Genomic DNA, 17,336 nt, shown 5'->3' with positions numbered 1-17,336 from the left:
AACCTGCGCTTCCACTACCCCCTGGGACAGCGGGCCGCTGCTGAGCGGCATGCGCTGCGGCGTCCCAGGGGTTAAATGCATGCCAGGGGAGCGCGCTTTCCCTGTCTCACAGCCGGCGCCTCCCCTGCTGCACACAGCCTCTCTGCTCTGCCTGATTGGCCATAGTGTGTCAGTGCTCCTCCCCCAGGCCGGCCTCCTTCATCCTCTGCTCCTCGGTGGCCATCTTTGAAGCATGGTGAACGCTGCTGGAAGCCTATGAGCGGTGGAATTGCGGTCTGGGTCCCCCAGCATACCTCTCCTCTGTTTGTCACAGGTCAGTGTATGCAGCGCTGAGTCCTACCAGCCTGAGGGTCTGAGTAGTTGAGAATCAGCGCTAATAGTGCAGGGATTTGTTTCTTCTGCACTGTATGTGACTAATCTGCTAGCCTGCTGTCTGTACTTTCACTTTCTACTGTCAGCCATATTACTGTCCCTGATCTTGCTCTGCTCAAAGCCCTTGCGGTGCGCGGTGTGCAGGGTGTTATTCACACTATACCAATACGTATAGGTGTGAGTGTCACATACTTACCATCATGTCTGAGACTGATTTTCCTCTCCAGCTCATGTGTACTAAATGTAAGGTACCAATAGCGGAGGGGGAGGGTAACGCGGAGGGGTTATGTCCCCAGTGCCTGACACTGTCACGGCCGATTATGGTCACGGTCCCGGTACAGGAACCTCCCTGGGCTTGTTTCGCTAAGGCGCTTACAACCCTTGTGGGCCAGCTAGCTCCGCCACCTGCGTTTACCCAGACGGGTTTGTCCCAGCAGTCAGTTGTCGTCGTCACCCATGCGGGAGTTCCCGAGACAATTGATGGTACCCCACAGTCTCCCTGTCCCTTCCCAGGTTTCTCCGGAGCCTGTGTGGGTTAATACTGTAACTACATCGGTTCAGCGTTTGTCCGATGTTTTACAGGGGGAGTCTGTGTTGCGGCCTCATAAACGGCCGGTGGCGTCTTTATCTGCTCCTTATGGAGATGACGATGAGACGTCAGATGATGGGGAGATTCTGGATCTATCTGACCAGGAACCTCTCCGTACCAAAGAGCCGGACGCTAAGTCCAAGGTGTATATCCCTGGTCTTATTCGTGCGGTCCGCACGGCTTTAGTTATTGATATTGATCCTTCATTGATATTCAAATATGCCTTTTTAAGGATATTAAGGGTGAGGCTACGGTGTTCCCTCTTTCTGATCAATTAGTGGATCATTTAGAGGAGGCGTGGAAAAATCCAGGTAAACGGTTTCAGCCCCAGAGGCGCTTAGCTGTGGCTTATCCGTTTGCAGTCAATTATTTTTCTAAGTGGGAATCCCCTACGCAAGTGGATTCACATGTCACACGCCTAGTCAAAAGTGCCACGTTGCCTATGCCTTCGATGTAATCCTTGAAGGATGTCACTGACCGCAAGGTGGAGATCTGCCTCAGATCCGTTTATTCCCTTGCAGGGAAGCATCCAGACCGGCTATAGCCGTGTGTTGGGTAGCCAGAGCTATGGAGCGCTGGGCGGATAATTTGGAGGCGTCTTTGGACTCTGACTGTTCGGCTGAACAGACCAAGTTGGTGGGCAATCTCCGAGACTCGGCCACTTACATTAATGAAGCGGCCTTAGATATTTGTATGCTCACCTCTAGGATCTCCTCTGCATCCGTGGCTGCTCGTCGCACCTTATGGTTGTGTTCTTGGAAAGCAGACGCGGATTCCAAAAAGGGATTAGAAGGTCTGCCTTTCAATGGACAGGTACTATTTGGTCCAGATCTGGACAAAATAGTAGCTACGTTGGCAGCAGCAAAATCTGCATGTCTTCCGTCTGCTACGATTCCTTCTAGTGCTGGTGGGTCGTCCTTTCGGCCTCACAGGGCCCAAGGTAGGCCTAAAGCACAGTTCTTTTCACGGCAGGCTGGGACCAAGAAATTGTCCAAGCCCAAGAAACAGGTCTGGAGTACCAGACGTCCGGCTCCTAGGTCAGATAACAAACCTGCGGCCTGACGGTCCGGGCCTCCCTTTGGGGGATCCCAAAGTGGGGGGCCGCCTGCTTCAGTTCGCCCAGTGCTGGTCGAGGATTACGACAGACACTTGGTTTCAGGAGGTGGTCTCTCACGGGTATGCCCTCTCCTTTCGGTACAGGCCTCCATCCCAGTTCTTTACCACAGGCCTTCCGCTAGACCGGAGCAAAGCCTCGGAACTGCGGAAGGTTTTGCACACTATGCTCCAGGCCGGAGTTTTAGTGCATGTTCCAATTTCCCAGAGGGGCCTGGGTTTCTATTCCAATCTATTTTTGGTGCAGAAACCCAATGGGTCTTGCCGTCCGATACTAATCCTAAAGGCCCTCAACAAGTCCTTGAGGGTGCCTCTGTTTCGGATGGAGACCCTGCGGTCCATTATTCTGGCACTGGAACATGGGGACTACATGGTGTCATTGGACATCCAGGACACTTACCTGCATGTCCCTATTCTTTTGCGCCATCAGCAGTTCCTCAGATTGGCAATCTGCAACAAACATTTCCAGTTCCGGGGGCTGCCTTTTGGCCTGGTGACTGCTCCACGGGTATTCACCAAGGTCATGGCGGCTCTCCTGCGGATGCAGGGAGTCCGACTGTTGCCTTATCTGGACGACCTCCTGTTGATAGCGGGGTCTCCAGAGCTTCTTTTACACCATCTGGATCTGACGATTGCGGTACTGCAACGTCACAGCTGGTTGATAAACTGGCAGAGGTCCGCTCTCACCCCGTCTCAGAGGATCCTGCACTTCGGGGCCTTATTGGACTCCAGGCAGCAGCGGATCTTTGTGACGGAGGAAAAGATCGTTACTTTGTAGTTGAGGGTGCGCAGTTGTCTGCAATGTCGTCGAGTGTCGCTACACTCGACAATGAGGTTATTGGGCTCAATGGTGTCGGTATTCGACATGGTGGAATACGCCCAATTTCTCTCCAGACCTCTGCTGCTATTGATCCTGTCCAGATGGAATGGATTGCCGCAGTGTCTCAAGTCCCAGACGATGGGGCTCACTCCGGACGTTCGCCTGTCTCTAACCTTTTGGTTGCAGACGACCCACCTCAACAAGGGTCGCCCGTTCTGGGTGGCGAACTGGGTCCTGTTAACAACGGACGCCAGTCTCCGGGGCTGGGGAGCTGTCGCGGGTCCACACTTGTTTCAGGGCCGGTGGACTCTGGCAGAAGCGGAGCTTCCAATAAACATTTTGGAGCTCCATGCGGTGTCAAGAGCTCTCCAGCTGGCACAGCCGGTTCTCCAGGGTCACCCTGTGCAGGTCCCGTCGGACAACGCCACCACGGCCTATTTAAACCAGCAAGGAGGAACCCGCAGTCGGGCAGCACTCGCAGAAGTGTCCCGTATTCTGGTCTGGGCGGAGCGCAATCTCCCAGCAATTTCAGCAGTGTTCATCCCGGGAGTCCTCAACTGGGATGCGGATTTTCTCAGCAGGCAGGACGTGCATCCGGGAGAGTGGTCTTTACACCAGGACGTCTTTCAGAGTCTGGTGGACAAGTGGGGTCTTCCAGAGATAGACCTCATAGCGTCCCGGCACAACAACAAGTTGCCGGTGTACGGGTCTCGAACAAGAGACAAAAAGGCGTCTCTGGTGTATGCCCTGTCCGTCCAGTAGACGTTCCAGTTTGCCTACCTTTTCCCTCCATTTTACCTTCTTCCGCGGGTAATACGGAAATTCAAAACGAGAAGGAGGTACGCTACTGTTGATAGCTCCCGAGTGGCCCAGACGGCACTGGTTCTCCGACCTCCAGAGTCTGTCAGTAGACGTTCCTCTGAGGTTACCATTACGACCGGATCTGCTGTCACAGGGTCCTTGTCTTCACCCGGACCTGACTCGGCGTGGCTGTTGAAACGGTCATGCTAAGGTCCAGGGGGTTTTCTGGCTCCGTGGTGCAAACCATGCTAAGAGTTCGTAAACCTTCCTCGGCAAGAATCTACCATCGTGTGTGGCATACTTTCTTCCGGTGGTGTAGACCTAGAGGGTATTCCCCTAGGGAGTTCCGCCTGTCTAGGGTGTTGGCTTTCCTACAGGATGGACTGGATCATGGGCTTCGCCTGGCTTCTCTGAAAGTGCAGGTGTCTGCCCTGTCAGTCTGGTTTCATCGTGGGATTGTTGCGCTCTCTGATGTGCACACCTTTATGCGAGGTGTTCTTCGCATTCAGCCACCTTTTGTTCCACCGGTGGCGCATTGGAATTGGGCTGTGGTCCTGAGAGTTCTCCAGGGACCGCCGTTTAAACCACTTTACTCAGTGGACTTTAAATGACTTACAGCTAAAACCATATTCCTTCTGGCCATTGCCTCGGCCAGAAGGGTTTCGGATTTAGGGGTTCTCTTGTAGACCCCCTTTTCTGAATTTTTATAGGAATAGGGCGGTGCTTCGCACTCGTCCGGGATTCCTTCCCAAAGTGATATCCTGTTTTCACATCAATGAAGAAATTGTTGTGCCGGCTTTCAATTCACCTGGACTTTCAGTTTGTGAAGCCACTTTGGATGTTGTGCGGGCCTTAAAGGTTTATGTGCACCGCAGTTCTTCGTTTAGGAAGTCGGACGCCTTGTTTCTCCTCAATTGCTTCCGTAAAAAAGGTTGGCCTGCTTCAAAGCAGACTTTGGCAGGCTGGATTCGTATGGCAATTTCAGAAGCTTATCTTCATGAAGGTCTTTCAGTTCCCTTCTCTGTGAGGGCTCATTCCACTAGGTCTGTGGGTCCTTCGTGGGCAGCTAGACGTGGTGCCTCTGCAGTTCAGATCTGCAAGGCTGCTACGTGTGAGGTATTACGCTTTTGACACCTTTGCCTCTCAGGATGCTTCCTTCGGGCGGCGGATTCTCCTCTCAGCACAGGAGCATCCCCACCCTTGAAGGATACTGCTTTGGGACATCCCCAAGGTATCCTGTGGATTCCCTATGGACCCTGCAGTAGAAAATAAGAGATATGGTAAGAACTTACCTTTGTTATCTCTATTTCTACGAAGTCCATAGGATTCCACAGGACTCCCGCCCTGTCGCACCTGTACTGCAGATGGGCTTTATTGTGGTCACCGGTTTTTCCGTCTCCCTATGGTGAGATTGTGATTTTCGTGAGTGTCCAGATCTTTCTTCTCTCTCTTTCTTCTCCTCCTCCGGCCTATGGCTTGTGACGTAACTGAGATGCCTTGGCCCGGGGGCGGGGTATAGGAGAGGGACCCAGATGCATCCTGGGAGGCTGAAAACTTTAACTCTGTGGTGCCTGAAGACTGACGTCATCACCTATACCCCAAGGTATCCTGTGCAACCCTATGGACTTCGTAGAAATAGAGATAACAAAGGTAAGTTCTTACCATATCTCTTATTTTTTACTGTCTTGATTTAAACACTAATCATGTGTAGGAATGATATTGCAGCCAAACAAGACCTACAATTTTTTTAAACTAGGAAACCTACCACATTAACTGCGGTAAGCCCCTTTCTTTTTTATTTAATACAATATGGGGTAGATCTGGGCTTTAGATGCCTGAAATTGTATTTTCAATAGACAATAACTACTAAGAAGGCACATCATTTGAAAGATGAGATTCCCCTCTGTAGCGTTGGTTGACATTGTATGGTAATCACTGACAGCTACAGTTGTTAATGCTAGTATACAAACCTGTGTGTTATAACTAATGTGTTTCTTTTCTTTTTCATGTTAACTTGTATCATAAAGAAAAATGAAATCCCCAGTAAGTATTTCAGTTTTTTCTGCCTAAATTTCACATTGCGCGATCTAATTTTGTCTCACTCCATTAAAAAAATTAAAAAACTTTTATCTGTATTCGCAAACCTCAAATTTTTTGTCATCCTTTTAGGGACAACGAAACATTGGGGTATATAGTGGTGGTTACCGGAGTGTGGGCACTTTAAATCTGAAACTTGTCTGTAGCTCCTCCCCCTCTATATCCCACTCCTACAGGGAGTCCAGTTTGAGTTAAAGCTTCTGAGTGGGGTCTTTTTACTATTCTTCCTGGCAGCTTTGTTTTTTGTTTTTGTGATTATTTTATGTTGCTTTCCTTGTTTTTTCAACGGATTGCTACAGCTATCCTAGGATTCTGCAGAGCAGCCTTGCACATTGCAAGCGGCTGTGTGAGGCTTGGAATGGAGGTGACATACCTGTATCTCCATTGCCAGGGCCCTGCTCTCGTCTCTGGTGCCTTTTGGTTGATCAGTGTCACCGCCCTGATGGCAATGACCAGGACCCCGTCCCCCGTAAGGAGTAGACCTTGTGTTGGTAGGGTGCTTATTTCCTAGTTCCTGCAGTATGTCCACTTGGATGCAAACCCATAATTCGGTAGAATCTGGTGAATATGTGAGCAGAGGACCAAGGCTGCCGGTTTTGGAAGGTGGATGCTTTGCATTGCTCCCATTGAATGAATCGACCTTTGATCAGCTTTGGGACATCTCTAATGTCCATTGTCCATCGATAAGATGGTAAAGAAAGGTGGATGTATTTTACTTGCCTAAAATCCTTCTTTTTGTTCATTTGGGAACATTGAATGCACACACTTTACGCTCTTGTTCCTTGTTATGTTTGTTGGTTGTTATAGGAGGATGGATTTATTTTCCTACTTTTTGTTTGTTTGTCTATGTTTTGTCTTGTGTGGCCTGATATACATAACTGGAGTCCTACAGGTGCAATGTGTAGAGGGAAAGGAGCTACCGACATGCTTTCAAATTTAAAGTGTCATAATCCTGGAACCACCACTATGGCCCCAATGTCTCCAGTGTCTACCACTGGAATCAAGAAAAGTTTTAAACAGAAGTATAAAATTTGTCTTGAATCTGGGATGGATTGCTTTCATCTTTGTTTACAGAGTTTATTAATATTAAGTCAAATGGACTACCATTTGTCATGTATATTATTAGTTAAGGCAGTATAATATTTTGCTTTCCATAAATATTCTGGATACATTCTACTGTTTCTTTAAGAATTGCCTATTTATCTTCTAAATATATATTTTTATACCTGGAACAACTCTACATTGGGCGTACATTTAATAACTGTTTTTGATCAAAGCCCAAATTCTAATGAAGAGAAAATCTGATGCTTATTGTGTAGGTATGTTTGAGTAATTATGCGGTTGTAAATCTAAGTATCTTTAAGGTGCGCACACACTATGCGATGTGGTCACGATGCGATATTGTGTCCGATTTCCCCTTGAACTCTCCCCAGCAGCTCCCCGGTAGTCGTGGGCATGATTTGGTGTTAAAAACTGCCCAATGTAACAAACGATCTATCGTGCCTCCTAATCCTTTTTCGAGTGCATCGTGACTGAGATTTTCACATCTTGCCTGCAGCAGGCAAGATCTGAAGATGCGATGTACGACCTGGGGGGACGCGCATCGGCATTGTGATCGTGAGTGGACACTCACGATTAGGACATATTTTACACGATCTGTCGTCCCGATGCGTCGGAATCGGGCTGGTCGTGTAAAATATAGCCTAGTGTGTGGGCACCTTAACAAAGCTTGTATATTTGTCTATAATATAAAACAAAATACTTTTTGTTATTGTAGAATTTCGCGACCAGTTACGGAGTTCAGTAATGAGATTTTTTTTGTCATTCACACCAGCCCCTGCCCCATTGGAGCTTACAGTCTAAATTCCTTAACACACAAGCGCATGCGCTGGCACGCGCACACCTTAGGGTTAATTTAGTCAGCAGCCGATTAACTTTCCGGCATGTTTTAGATTGTGGGAGAAAACCATGCAGACACGGAGAGAACATATACTCCACACAGATGTTTTTGTAGTTGGGAATTGAACTGACGCCACAGTGGCGTGATACTAACTACTGTTGTCACTCTTTCATTCTTTTGCAAATATGTAAATGTCTAGAAAAATGAAAGTATAAGGTATTAGTTCATATTTTGTTCATGTCACTGGTCCTCAAATTTCTACTTGCCTTAAACTCTCCATATATACACGTTTGCAAAAGTGCTGTACAGGACAAGTGCAGACAACCGTTTTTTTGTTTTGCATCCATATGGTACATTTATATGGTCATGCAGCTGGTATTTCTGTTTCTGTTTATGTTGTAACTATATCAACACTTTGGGGAGAATTCAATTGTTTTTGCGGCCGCTACTCTGGTCCAAACTGACGGGAACTATTCAATTGTTTGTGCAGCTCAGCGTAAGTGCCGCAGGTGGCCATTACTTATTACGGATTTCTGGTCGTTGCCTCCTGAGTTGCGAGCAGAAATCCGACCAAAGTAAGGCTTTTGGGGTGCTTTAACCTTATCAGGTCTGGCATTTGGGTTTCTTTAGACAAGATTAGCCTGTATAATTTAAATCTCAAATTTTTGTGGTAAATCTGAGTACTACCTGTATTTCATTGGAATATTATTTTAAGGGGTTTATCTACCTCTTTATAATTTTTTCTTCATTGCATTAAAGGTTAAATACTTTAATGCCTGCACCTGTATTTTAGATTTAAGGACCGTATGGAATTAGATGCGAAAAGCCGTTTCGCCGCATTCAATTCCAAAGACTTTTCGCGGCAAAAAATTGCCTATGAATGGGTGGTGAAAAAAAGTGCATAATTGTGATTTTGGGGTGCAAAGGTGGGGAAACCACTCAGCACCCTTGGGACACCCTCCCAAAGCATAACTGCGACAAAAAAATCCTCAAAAAAAAATGAGCACCCCAAATAATGACTTTAAAAAAGGGGGCAAAATAAAAATCAATCAAAGTTGGGGTACAAACTTAAAAACTAGCAAAATAAGGTTTTGGTGGGTCTGCAAGTATGGGGGAGGGTTTTTTTTTTTTTTTTACTGAAGGTCCGTATTTTAAGTTTTTTTTTAAAACTTCACTTTTGCACTTTTTAACCATGCTTGCACCCAGTTTCATGAACCCCAAATTTGCTGGGACTAGTTATTTTCTCCAAAAAAAAATGCTATTCTTCACCACTTGTGCAAAGACGCTAATTAGCAACTATTGAGAGCATTTAAGGACCCCAAATACCTTCAGCAGGGTTATTAGGTGGTATCTAGGTTGATCCCCAATGTTAGTGCATCTTTTGGAGGGTGTCGGGCTGATTTTCCCAAATCTGACAGCACTTTTCGCCTGTTTGCATTTCGCCGTGTCCTGTTTTCGTGTTCTTTGGAATTGAATAGGGCGAAAAGCTGAGCAGCGAACGAAAAGTTTTCACTTCCAAAACACGCAAAGTCAGCATAAATACATTCCGCCAACGGCTGCGAAATTATCGCGACTAATTGAATACGGCCCTTAGTCTGAATTTACAATCCAAATTTCAACTCCATTTGTAAACAAATATGGCTAACCTTGCTGTTTATATATGTTAAACTGCACCAGATCATGTTTTAATTTTTTATATGATTGTCAGAGTTGTTTTTCATGAACTATATAAGTTGCAGATGACTTTGAATTGCAACTGTGGTGCAGCAGGGTTGACATATCATTTAGCATTACTGCCTCACAGCAATGAAAGTTGTGGGTTGGATTTCCACCAAGGCTCTTATACCTCTTTTCCACCAAAATACTGGGTTCAGCCCGGGACACTGAACACTGATTCACCAGTGTGTACTCGTAATTCACCAGTGGAGATTACATCATCTCCAAGTGCCAGTAAATATAGCTCTCCCTATGCTGTGATTGGGACCCGGGTCAGATATCCATCCCGGGATACTCGTTTCCATTGAGCCTTACCTGGGTCTTATACGCGTAAAACCCTGCTTGGGATCCGGTAAGAAATGCAGGGTCAGTCAACCCGGAATCTTTTCCTAGGAGCCTTTTCCACTGAGCTGAGACCCGGGTTGACACAGCAATAATCCAGATTTTTGTGGTGGTGGAAAAGGGGTATAAATGATTTCAGTTTTTATGTTCTCCCTATGTTGGTTGGGTTTTCTCTGAGTGCTCTGGTTCACTCCTAGCTATCAGCACTGTGAATGCATTGCTTAATGGTGAATTCCAAATATTGGGATCCCTATAAAAGGTTGATGGTGCCTAAGTGACAGGTTTCTGCAAAGATGGCAACCATAACATGTGAGCTAATTCCTTTATCAAGTAGATTGAAACAGGAAAAACAAATCCCCCCAAAAGTTCAATAGTGCGATTTCTCCTTCCCTTTTGTCTTTTTCATGTCTCTCAGTTGAGTGAACACAGTTCTGGATCTGAGGTGGTTCAGTCGAATTATTTCTGTAAGTCTTTAGAATGGACTCAGTACATCTCATTCTGCAGACAGTAAAGAGCTTTCCTTACCTCAACAGATCTACAAAATGTTTATATCCACATCCCTGTTGTAGCTCAACATCAGTTTCTCAAATTCTTTTTGTTTGACCACCATTTCACGTGTTTCCTGTTTAGACTGTCCACTTCTCCAAGTACTTTACCAAAGTGCTCATAGTTCATATGACTGCTCTCGGTAAACAAGGAATCCTGGTATGGCCTTTTCTGGATCACACTCTTGTATCAGGGAAATTGGAGCCTTTTTGCCAGACACAGAATAGACAAAGTGATAACTGTCAGGATCGGCTGTTACCACAGCCCCGGCTTCCCCTCACTTGCGAGCGCGGTGGGACGTCACGTGCAGCGGTAGGTTTCATGCTGAGTATTCTCCCCGGGGCCCAGGTGACTTCCACGCTCTTTCATATCGGAGTTCCTGCGGCGGCAGTCATGGGCGCAGCCATGTTGTTTGAATCACATGACAGTCTCTCAGCCTTGTCCGTTTTCAGCTGAAATTATAGCAGGACTCCAGGTAACAGGAAGTAGCCTGATCAACTTCACTATTTTCTTGATGGTTGCTGTTGCATCGTCCAGGCTCCACGTGCAATCTTCCAGTGTTTATTCCCAGCGTAATTCACCAGTGTGTACTCAGTACCTCCCCTGAGTACTGAATCCTAGTGTCTCATTCCAGTGTTCGTCCTGCACTTGAATTTCCAGCCTGATCTCAGAACGTCATCCAGTAGAGATTTCTGGAGCACTACTTCGGTGTGTTTGGACCATCTTTACAGACTCCATCTCCAAAGTTTGAGACGCTCATCTACTTCCAGAAGTGGTAGAAAGAGTATGGTCTAGAGTGAAAAATTATTGCATGCAAGCATTCTGGATATGAGGGCAGTATGGCATATGATTCAGCATTTTTCATCTCTCGCAAATTTCTGAAGATATTTTCTGACATCCGGACAGCAGTTTTTTTGTTTTCCCCTAAATTGCCAAAGTTAAATAAAAGCAGAGCCATGATGGCCAACGTATCCCCAATTATGGTATGGGCAGAAGGAAATGTTTGTCCCTCTCTGTTTGCATGTTGGAGGCAAAGACAATAAGAGAGCAGAATTATCTCAGTCAATATAATGTCCAGTTTTATAATGGGTAGTAAAGAAGTTTGGACTTCTCAAGTAGATCAGATGTTCACATCTTCAAACACTAAGGGCCTGCGGATGTGCTACCGCAGCTGCTAACATGGTAGCAGCAGCAAAAGCTGTAATATGGAAATGCAGCAGGAGGTGCTACCATCGTCCGGGCGAGTGACCCTGGGGTCATGCACGCCAGCTGCCGCAGATGAGTGAAAGAGACCTGGAAATCACCAGCAGCCGAATGAGATCCTGGCCACACGCCTCCGTTTTGGGAAACTGAGGCTGTCGCCGCCCTTCCCCGCCTAGAAACAACAGCAGATTGTCATTCACTGACAGTTTGCTGTCGGACTGCGTGCGGAATTGCGGATGCGGTCAGGCACATGCTCAGATAACCAAACATCGGGAATCTGCGGTCAGCAGTGCACTAGTGTGTACTGCTGAATTTGGCTTTAAGGTAATAATGTTTTATTCCTATCCCTGGGATACCAGAACAAAAAAAAAAAAAATACTCTTGATTCCATGGAACTTTAAACTAAGGTATGCGTGCTTTCTTTTTCCTTACATTCCCCTTATTCTATGGAAGGTCAAGAAAGAAGCAGATTATTTCTTAGCAGTGCTTCTATTTTAGCCTGGAAAAGCTTTGGCGTCTGCCACATTTACCAGGTCTTCCTGCGCCATTATCCAATTCTGCATCCCAAGTCGCCTAAAGCAACTATTCTAAAAATGTGTTTTGTACATTGTGGACTCGGCATAAGTTTTGTACTAATATCAGCTTTGAGTACTTTATGTTGGAAACCGGTTGCCTGTTCTCTTCATAAAGAGGATTCACCACAGTTACTCATATTTCCAACAGGATTTCAGAGACCATGTCCTTTATAGTCAGGCCATTTCCAGATGCTTTAGAGAACAGGCATCCAAGAAAAGTTGGTATAAGGTGCAACAAATAGTAAGAGCCCACTCAACTGTGAAGCTATGGCAACATCTAGGGTAAAAATGAGTCAGGCATTGGTAAAAGCTTTACAAGGCAGCAGGATGTACATCAATCTATACATTTTCTAATCATGATCAAGTTCATATATTGAGAATGACACAATGCCGATGTTCACGTGGTTGAGTGATTATTTGTAACAGTGTATGTGCAAAAACTTCTGAAATCCGCATTAGAGTATGCAAAAAAGTGCTGTTGTGATTGATTCTTATGGTATCAGAAAGGTGGAGAACAAGTGATGGGTGTTCTCGGGTGGTAGCTAGTAGGGGTTGGGTATGGGATGCTGGCCCACGGGATCCCGACAGTCAGAATCTTGACGCTGGCATCCCGACCAGGTTACCATCCCGACGGCTGTAAGTATGCTAACCCTACCCTTCCCGGTGCCTAAACCTAACCTCCCCCTTAGTGCCTAAACCTCTCCTTCCCCCTAGTGCCTAACCCTGGTACTTACCTTCGAGATCCCGGTGGTTGGGATGTCTGTGCTAGTATTCCGATAAGTGTCGGTATTGTGGCATTGTGAACGTCGGAATCCCTGTTGTCGGGATCCTGAACGTATACCGGCTAGTAGTGGGCATATTATGGAAGTGTCGCGGGCATGAAAATGCAAGCGGCTACATTCAGACTTAGTCGCAAGCATAGGAGGCTGCGGTCAGACAGAGAAACAGTGGGCGTCTGTCCTTGCACATTCGGCCGCACAAATTTACACAAGTTAAGAAGTTTGTTGGCCATTTACATAAACTCACAGATTGGCAACCCCAATAGATGCTGCTGTGTTAAAATCAGAATTAGGCCCATTGTCCTATACTGACTGTCCGTTTCAGAGACTTGATCACACAGCCACCTAAATACAGCTACTTAAACAGATGGTTGATTATGCAGCACATGTGGCTCAGTTTCATTTTGTTGCTTTGGTGTGTTCTATTGTAAAGGAGTATTAAAGAAGAAGAAAAACGCTAATTACGATTTTTTTGCAAAACTCTGTGGCAGCCCTTATGTCCCACTGTTATTTTCTGATACAGCTTGCAAAATCATTACGACACTGGGGAAGAGAAGGGACTGCATTATATACCTTCTGGATGGTCTTTCTTTTATATTCTATTTCTCTTGCGCATGCTCTCTCGCGCACTCGCCCTTTCTCTTCTCATAATTTTTGTCCGTGCCTTTTTTTATTTTTGTATTCTTTTATAATTTAAAATATTCTGTTGAATCAAAAATCAAATGCAAAGTCTGATTTCTATTAAATATGGAATAAACAATGATGGATGCCAATTAGCTTTGTTACTTTCAAGTTTTATGCCATGGATAAATATGGGCTCTTCCTTTTTCGAGAAACTGTAGCAACAAATTTGTCATATAAAGTACCTTGCAAAAGTATTCACATCCTTTGCATTTTTCATGTTTTGTTGCCTCACAACCTGGAATTAAAATGGATTGTTTGAAGGTGTGCTTCATTTCATTCACAGAACATGCCTACAACTATGAAGTTGTTTTTTTTTTTTTTTTTTTTTTTTAATATTGTGAATCAAACAATATTTAGGACAACATAACAGTAAACTTCAGCGTGTATAACTACAGGTTGAGTCTCCCATATCCAAAATGCTTGGGACCAAGGGTATTTTGGATATCGGAATATTCCGTATTTTGGAATAATTGCATACCATTTTGAAATGTCTTAGGAATAGGGCCCAAATCTAAACACAGAATGCATTTATGGTTCATATGCACCTTATATACACATCCTGAAGGTTATTTTATACAATATTTTCAATAATTTTGTGGCTCAAAGTTTGTGTAGATACATGAAATTCATTTATATGTCATATATACCTTATACACACAGCCTATAGGTAATTTTATACTTTATTTTTAATAATTTTGTGCCTTAAACAAAGTTTGTGTACATTGAACCATCAAAAATCAAAGGTTTCACTATTTCAGTAATGCTAAAAATATTCTTTATTTCGGAATATTCCGTATTTCGGAATATTTGAATATGGGAGACTCAACCTGTATTCACCTCCGTCAGTACTTTGACGAGCCACCTTTTGTGGCAATTACAGCTGCAAGTCGCTTTGGATAAGTCTCTGAGCTTGACACATTTTGCCCATTCCTCAAGGTAAAACTGTTCCAGCTCCCTCATGTTGGATGGTTTACGCTTGTGAACAGCAATCTTCAAGTCTGACCACAGATTCTCAAATGGATTGAGATCTGGGCTTTGATTAGGCCATTCCAACACATTTAAATGTTTCCCCTTAAACCACTCGAGTGTTGCTTTAGCAGTATGCTTCGGGTCATTGTCCTGCTGGAAGATGACCCTCAGTCCCAGTCTCAAATCACAGGCAGACTGAAACAGGTTTCATCAAAGATTTGGATATTTTTTTTATAACCCAACCCAGAATTGTACTTCTTAACAACTTTGTCCCTGACTTGTTTGGAGAGCTCCTTGGTCTTCATGGTGTAATGCCTCTTGCTTAGTGGTGTTGCAGCCTCTGGGGCCTTTCAGAAAAGGTGTGTTTATACTGACAGATCATGCGACACTTAGATTTCACACAGGTGGACTTCATTTCACTAATTATGTGACTTCTGAAGGTAATTGGTTACACGAGAACTTTTAAGGGGCTTCATAGCAAAGGGGGTGATTACATATACACATGCCAATTTTCAGAATTTTGTTTATAGAGATTCTTTTTTTATATATATTTTCTCATTTCACTTCACCAAACTAGACTATTTTGTGCAGATCCATCACATAAGATTCAGATTAAAATATATAAATAAATTACAGGTTGTAATGTAACAAAAAAGGTAAAAAGCCAAGGGGGTGAATACTTTTGCAAGGCACTGTAAAGTACACATATAAGCCGATAACTATAAATGAAGCCATGAATAAAGTTGACCTCCATGGATAGGGATCAAATTCTTCTAGATAAAAATGCTATAAGAGAATCCACTGACTGCAGCCATGGTATAATTACTCCCTTAATTGTGAAGTTCAACAAATATTGCAAAGAGATTGAAAATGTTACCAAAAAACATTGGGGATTTTGAGAAAATGTAATAGTCTGTGAAATGTAGACAGTCGATGTTTTAAAGTAGCAATGATTTAACATGCAAAATCAGGTGGGCTTTGACTTTTAAAATATTGTTACTTTAAAACATTGGCCTGATTCACAGGGAACTTGTCGGTCTGCAGTTTGCAGGCTATTACATTTACCCCCTAGTGTTCACTCTAGGATGTTTTTCGGACAGGTTGCTGATCACTGTGATGACCACCTCACATCCCCCTTTAGTGCTCCTCACAACAAGTAGAATACCATCAAAACCACACCCCAAGCCCCATACATAGCCATCAGATTGTCCCACAAAGTAACTAGACAAACCTGTGTGCAGCACTCCAGTATAGAGGATATCAAAGACGCAAAGTGCAGCCTGTAGGCAGAGGGATGCAGAGATGCAATCTGTGATCTGTGGGATTATGCAGATGCACAGAGTATGGGATGCAGTCAGAGATGAGCCCTTAGCACCTCCTTACAGCACATATATAGTATCAAACCTCAGTGATTCCTCTTTCCACCAAGTCCCCCAAGCTTACTAGTCTGGAGTCCGGAGCTGCCTGGAAGAGCTGGGCAATTATCCAATCAGCATGACACTTCAGAAAATGTGCATGGTTACATTCGCAAAATGCTCAGGGATCAGTGCTCTACCAAAGCACCATAGTGGCAACACTAGGGATTACTATATAATGACTCGGTTGTAAATGATTCTATTTCTCCCAAGCCAGTTTTTATTTATAGGAAAGCCGAGTGCCTAAAGAGTCATCTAGTTCGCAGCATGGTGTCAGGACTGGGGGGTTCTGGACTTCACGGAAGAGACCTTATTATCTGTTCAGAGATAGCTTCCGAGGTTTGGAGTAGGGAAGGGCGTATGTAACTCTTCCTCATATATGAAGAACGTATATGATGTTATGCAGCAGGACAGTACTGGGAGAGAGGTGCATTGGAAAGAAACTGGGACTTGAACCGAAATGTAACACCAATTGGGACCGAACTATAGCACAAACTGGAGCCGGATTGGAACTGGAACGTAGCACAGGCTGGGGCCACATTGGGACTACACTGTAGCACAAACTGGAGCCGGATTGGGACCAGACAATAGCACACACTGGAGCCTGATTGGAAACACAGTAGGAATCAGCAGTTGAACCACAGACGGCTAGCCAGGGATGGACGTCTAGTAGCGATGAAGCTCAGGCACAGAATGCTGCCAGAGAAAGATATTTATACCCTGGGTCACGCGGTGATTTGTCAGTGCGGTCAGGTGGACATTAGCCTGGCAGCCTATGGAGAATAGCTGTCAGCTGACCGGGACCTTCATGGCGCCCAGTGTCCGGAGCCGACGGGAGCGCTGCCGGAGCTCCAACCCCCTGAGACCACCACCACGCTGGGAGCCCCACCAACAGTGCACTCCCACCAAGACACAGCAGTATGGTGCCAGCAACGAGGGTAAGGATGATCCCTTACACATGGTTTCTGCCCCCCAAAAATCAGAAACATATCTACTGGATTTTAGAGATAGACGATGTGCCATATGTAAAATATGTAAAAGTAAAAATGCCAAGACTACTAGTAGCAAATATTGTGTATACCTGTTTGAGTGTACTGCAGGACACAAACTATATTTGAAAAGCTTTGCACAAATGAAAATATTGTATATCTGAACATCTATGAAACCTAATTGGTTTTGAGCGGCATAGTTTCATCCTAGTTTAAGGAATCGCATGAGTGTAACATCAGTCATTGGACCTGATTGAGAGTTGCATGCAATGCTGATGTTAACAGAGCTCAGCAATGTTTTGCTACTGCGCATGTGTCTAAGTCGCACCATGCATGCTTCCCAAGTGTGTCCGTACAGAGTCGCAGTTGCGATTTCAGACGTACGCGCACAAAAGTGTTTTGTAAATGTTATTGGTGACGGAGGTG

The 17,336-nt window shown here is 44.9% G+C and overlaps 1 protein-coding gene across 4 annotated transcripts in view; it reads left to right on the top strand.

Moving 5' to 3' along the window:
• LOC148519651 (uncharacterized) overlaps positions 1-17,336 on the top strand; it is a 143,673-nt gene that overhangs the window by 15,039 nt on the left and 111,298 nt on the right. For all 4 annotated transcript variants that reach the window (XM_088476308.1, XM_088476305.1, XM_088476307.1 and 1 more), the window contains exon 3: positions 5,723-5,738. In XM_088476308.1, the coding sequence (XP_088332434.1) occupies positions 5,723-5,738 (16 nt within the window). The remainder of the gene's footprint in view (positions 1-5,722; positions 5,739-17,336) is intronic.

The sequence above is a fragment of the Taudactylus pleione genome, unplaced genomic scaffold (assembly GCF_031769625.1).
Source record: "Taudactylus pleione unplaced genomic scaffold, aTauple2 ptg000186l, whole genome shotgun sequence".
Classification (NCBI taxonomy): domain Eukaryota; kingdom Metazoa; phylum Chordata; class Amphibia; order Anura; family Myobatrachidae; genus Taudactylus; species Taudactylus pleione.
The sequence above is the reverse complement of the archived record's forward strand: the minus strand, read 5'-3'. Positions and strand labels throughout refer to the sequence as shown.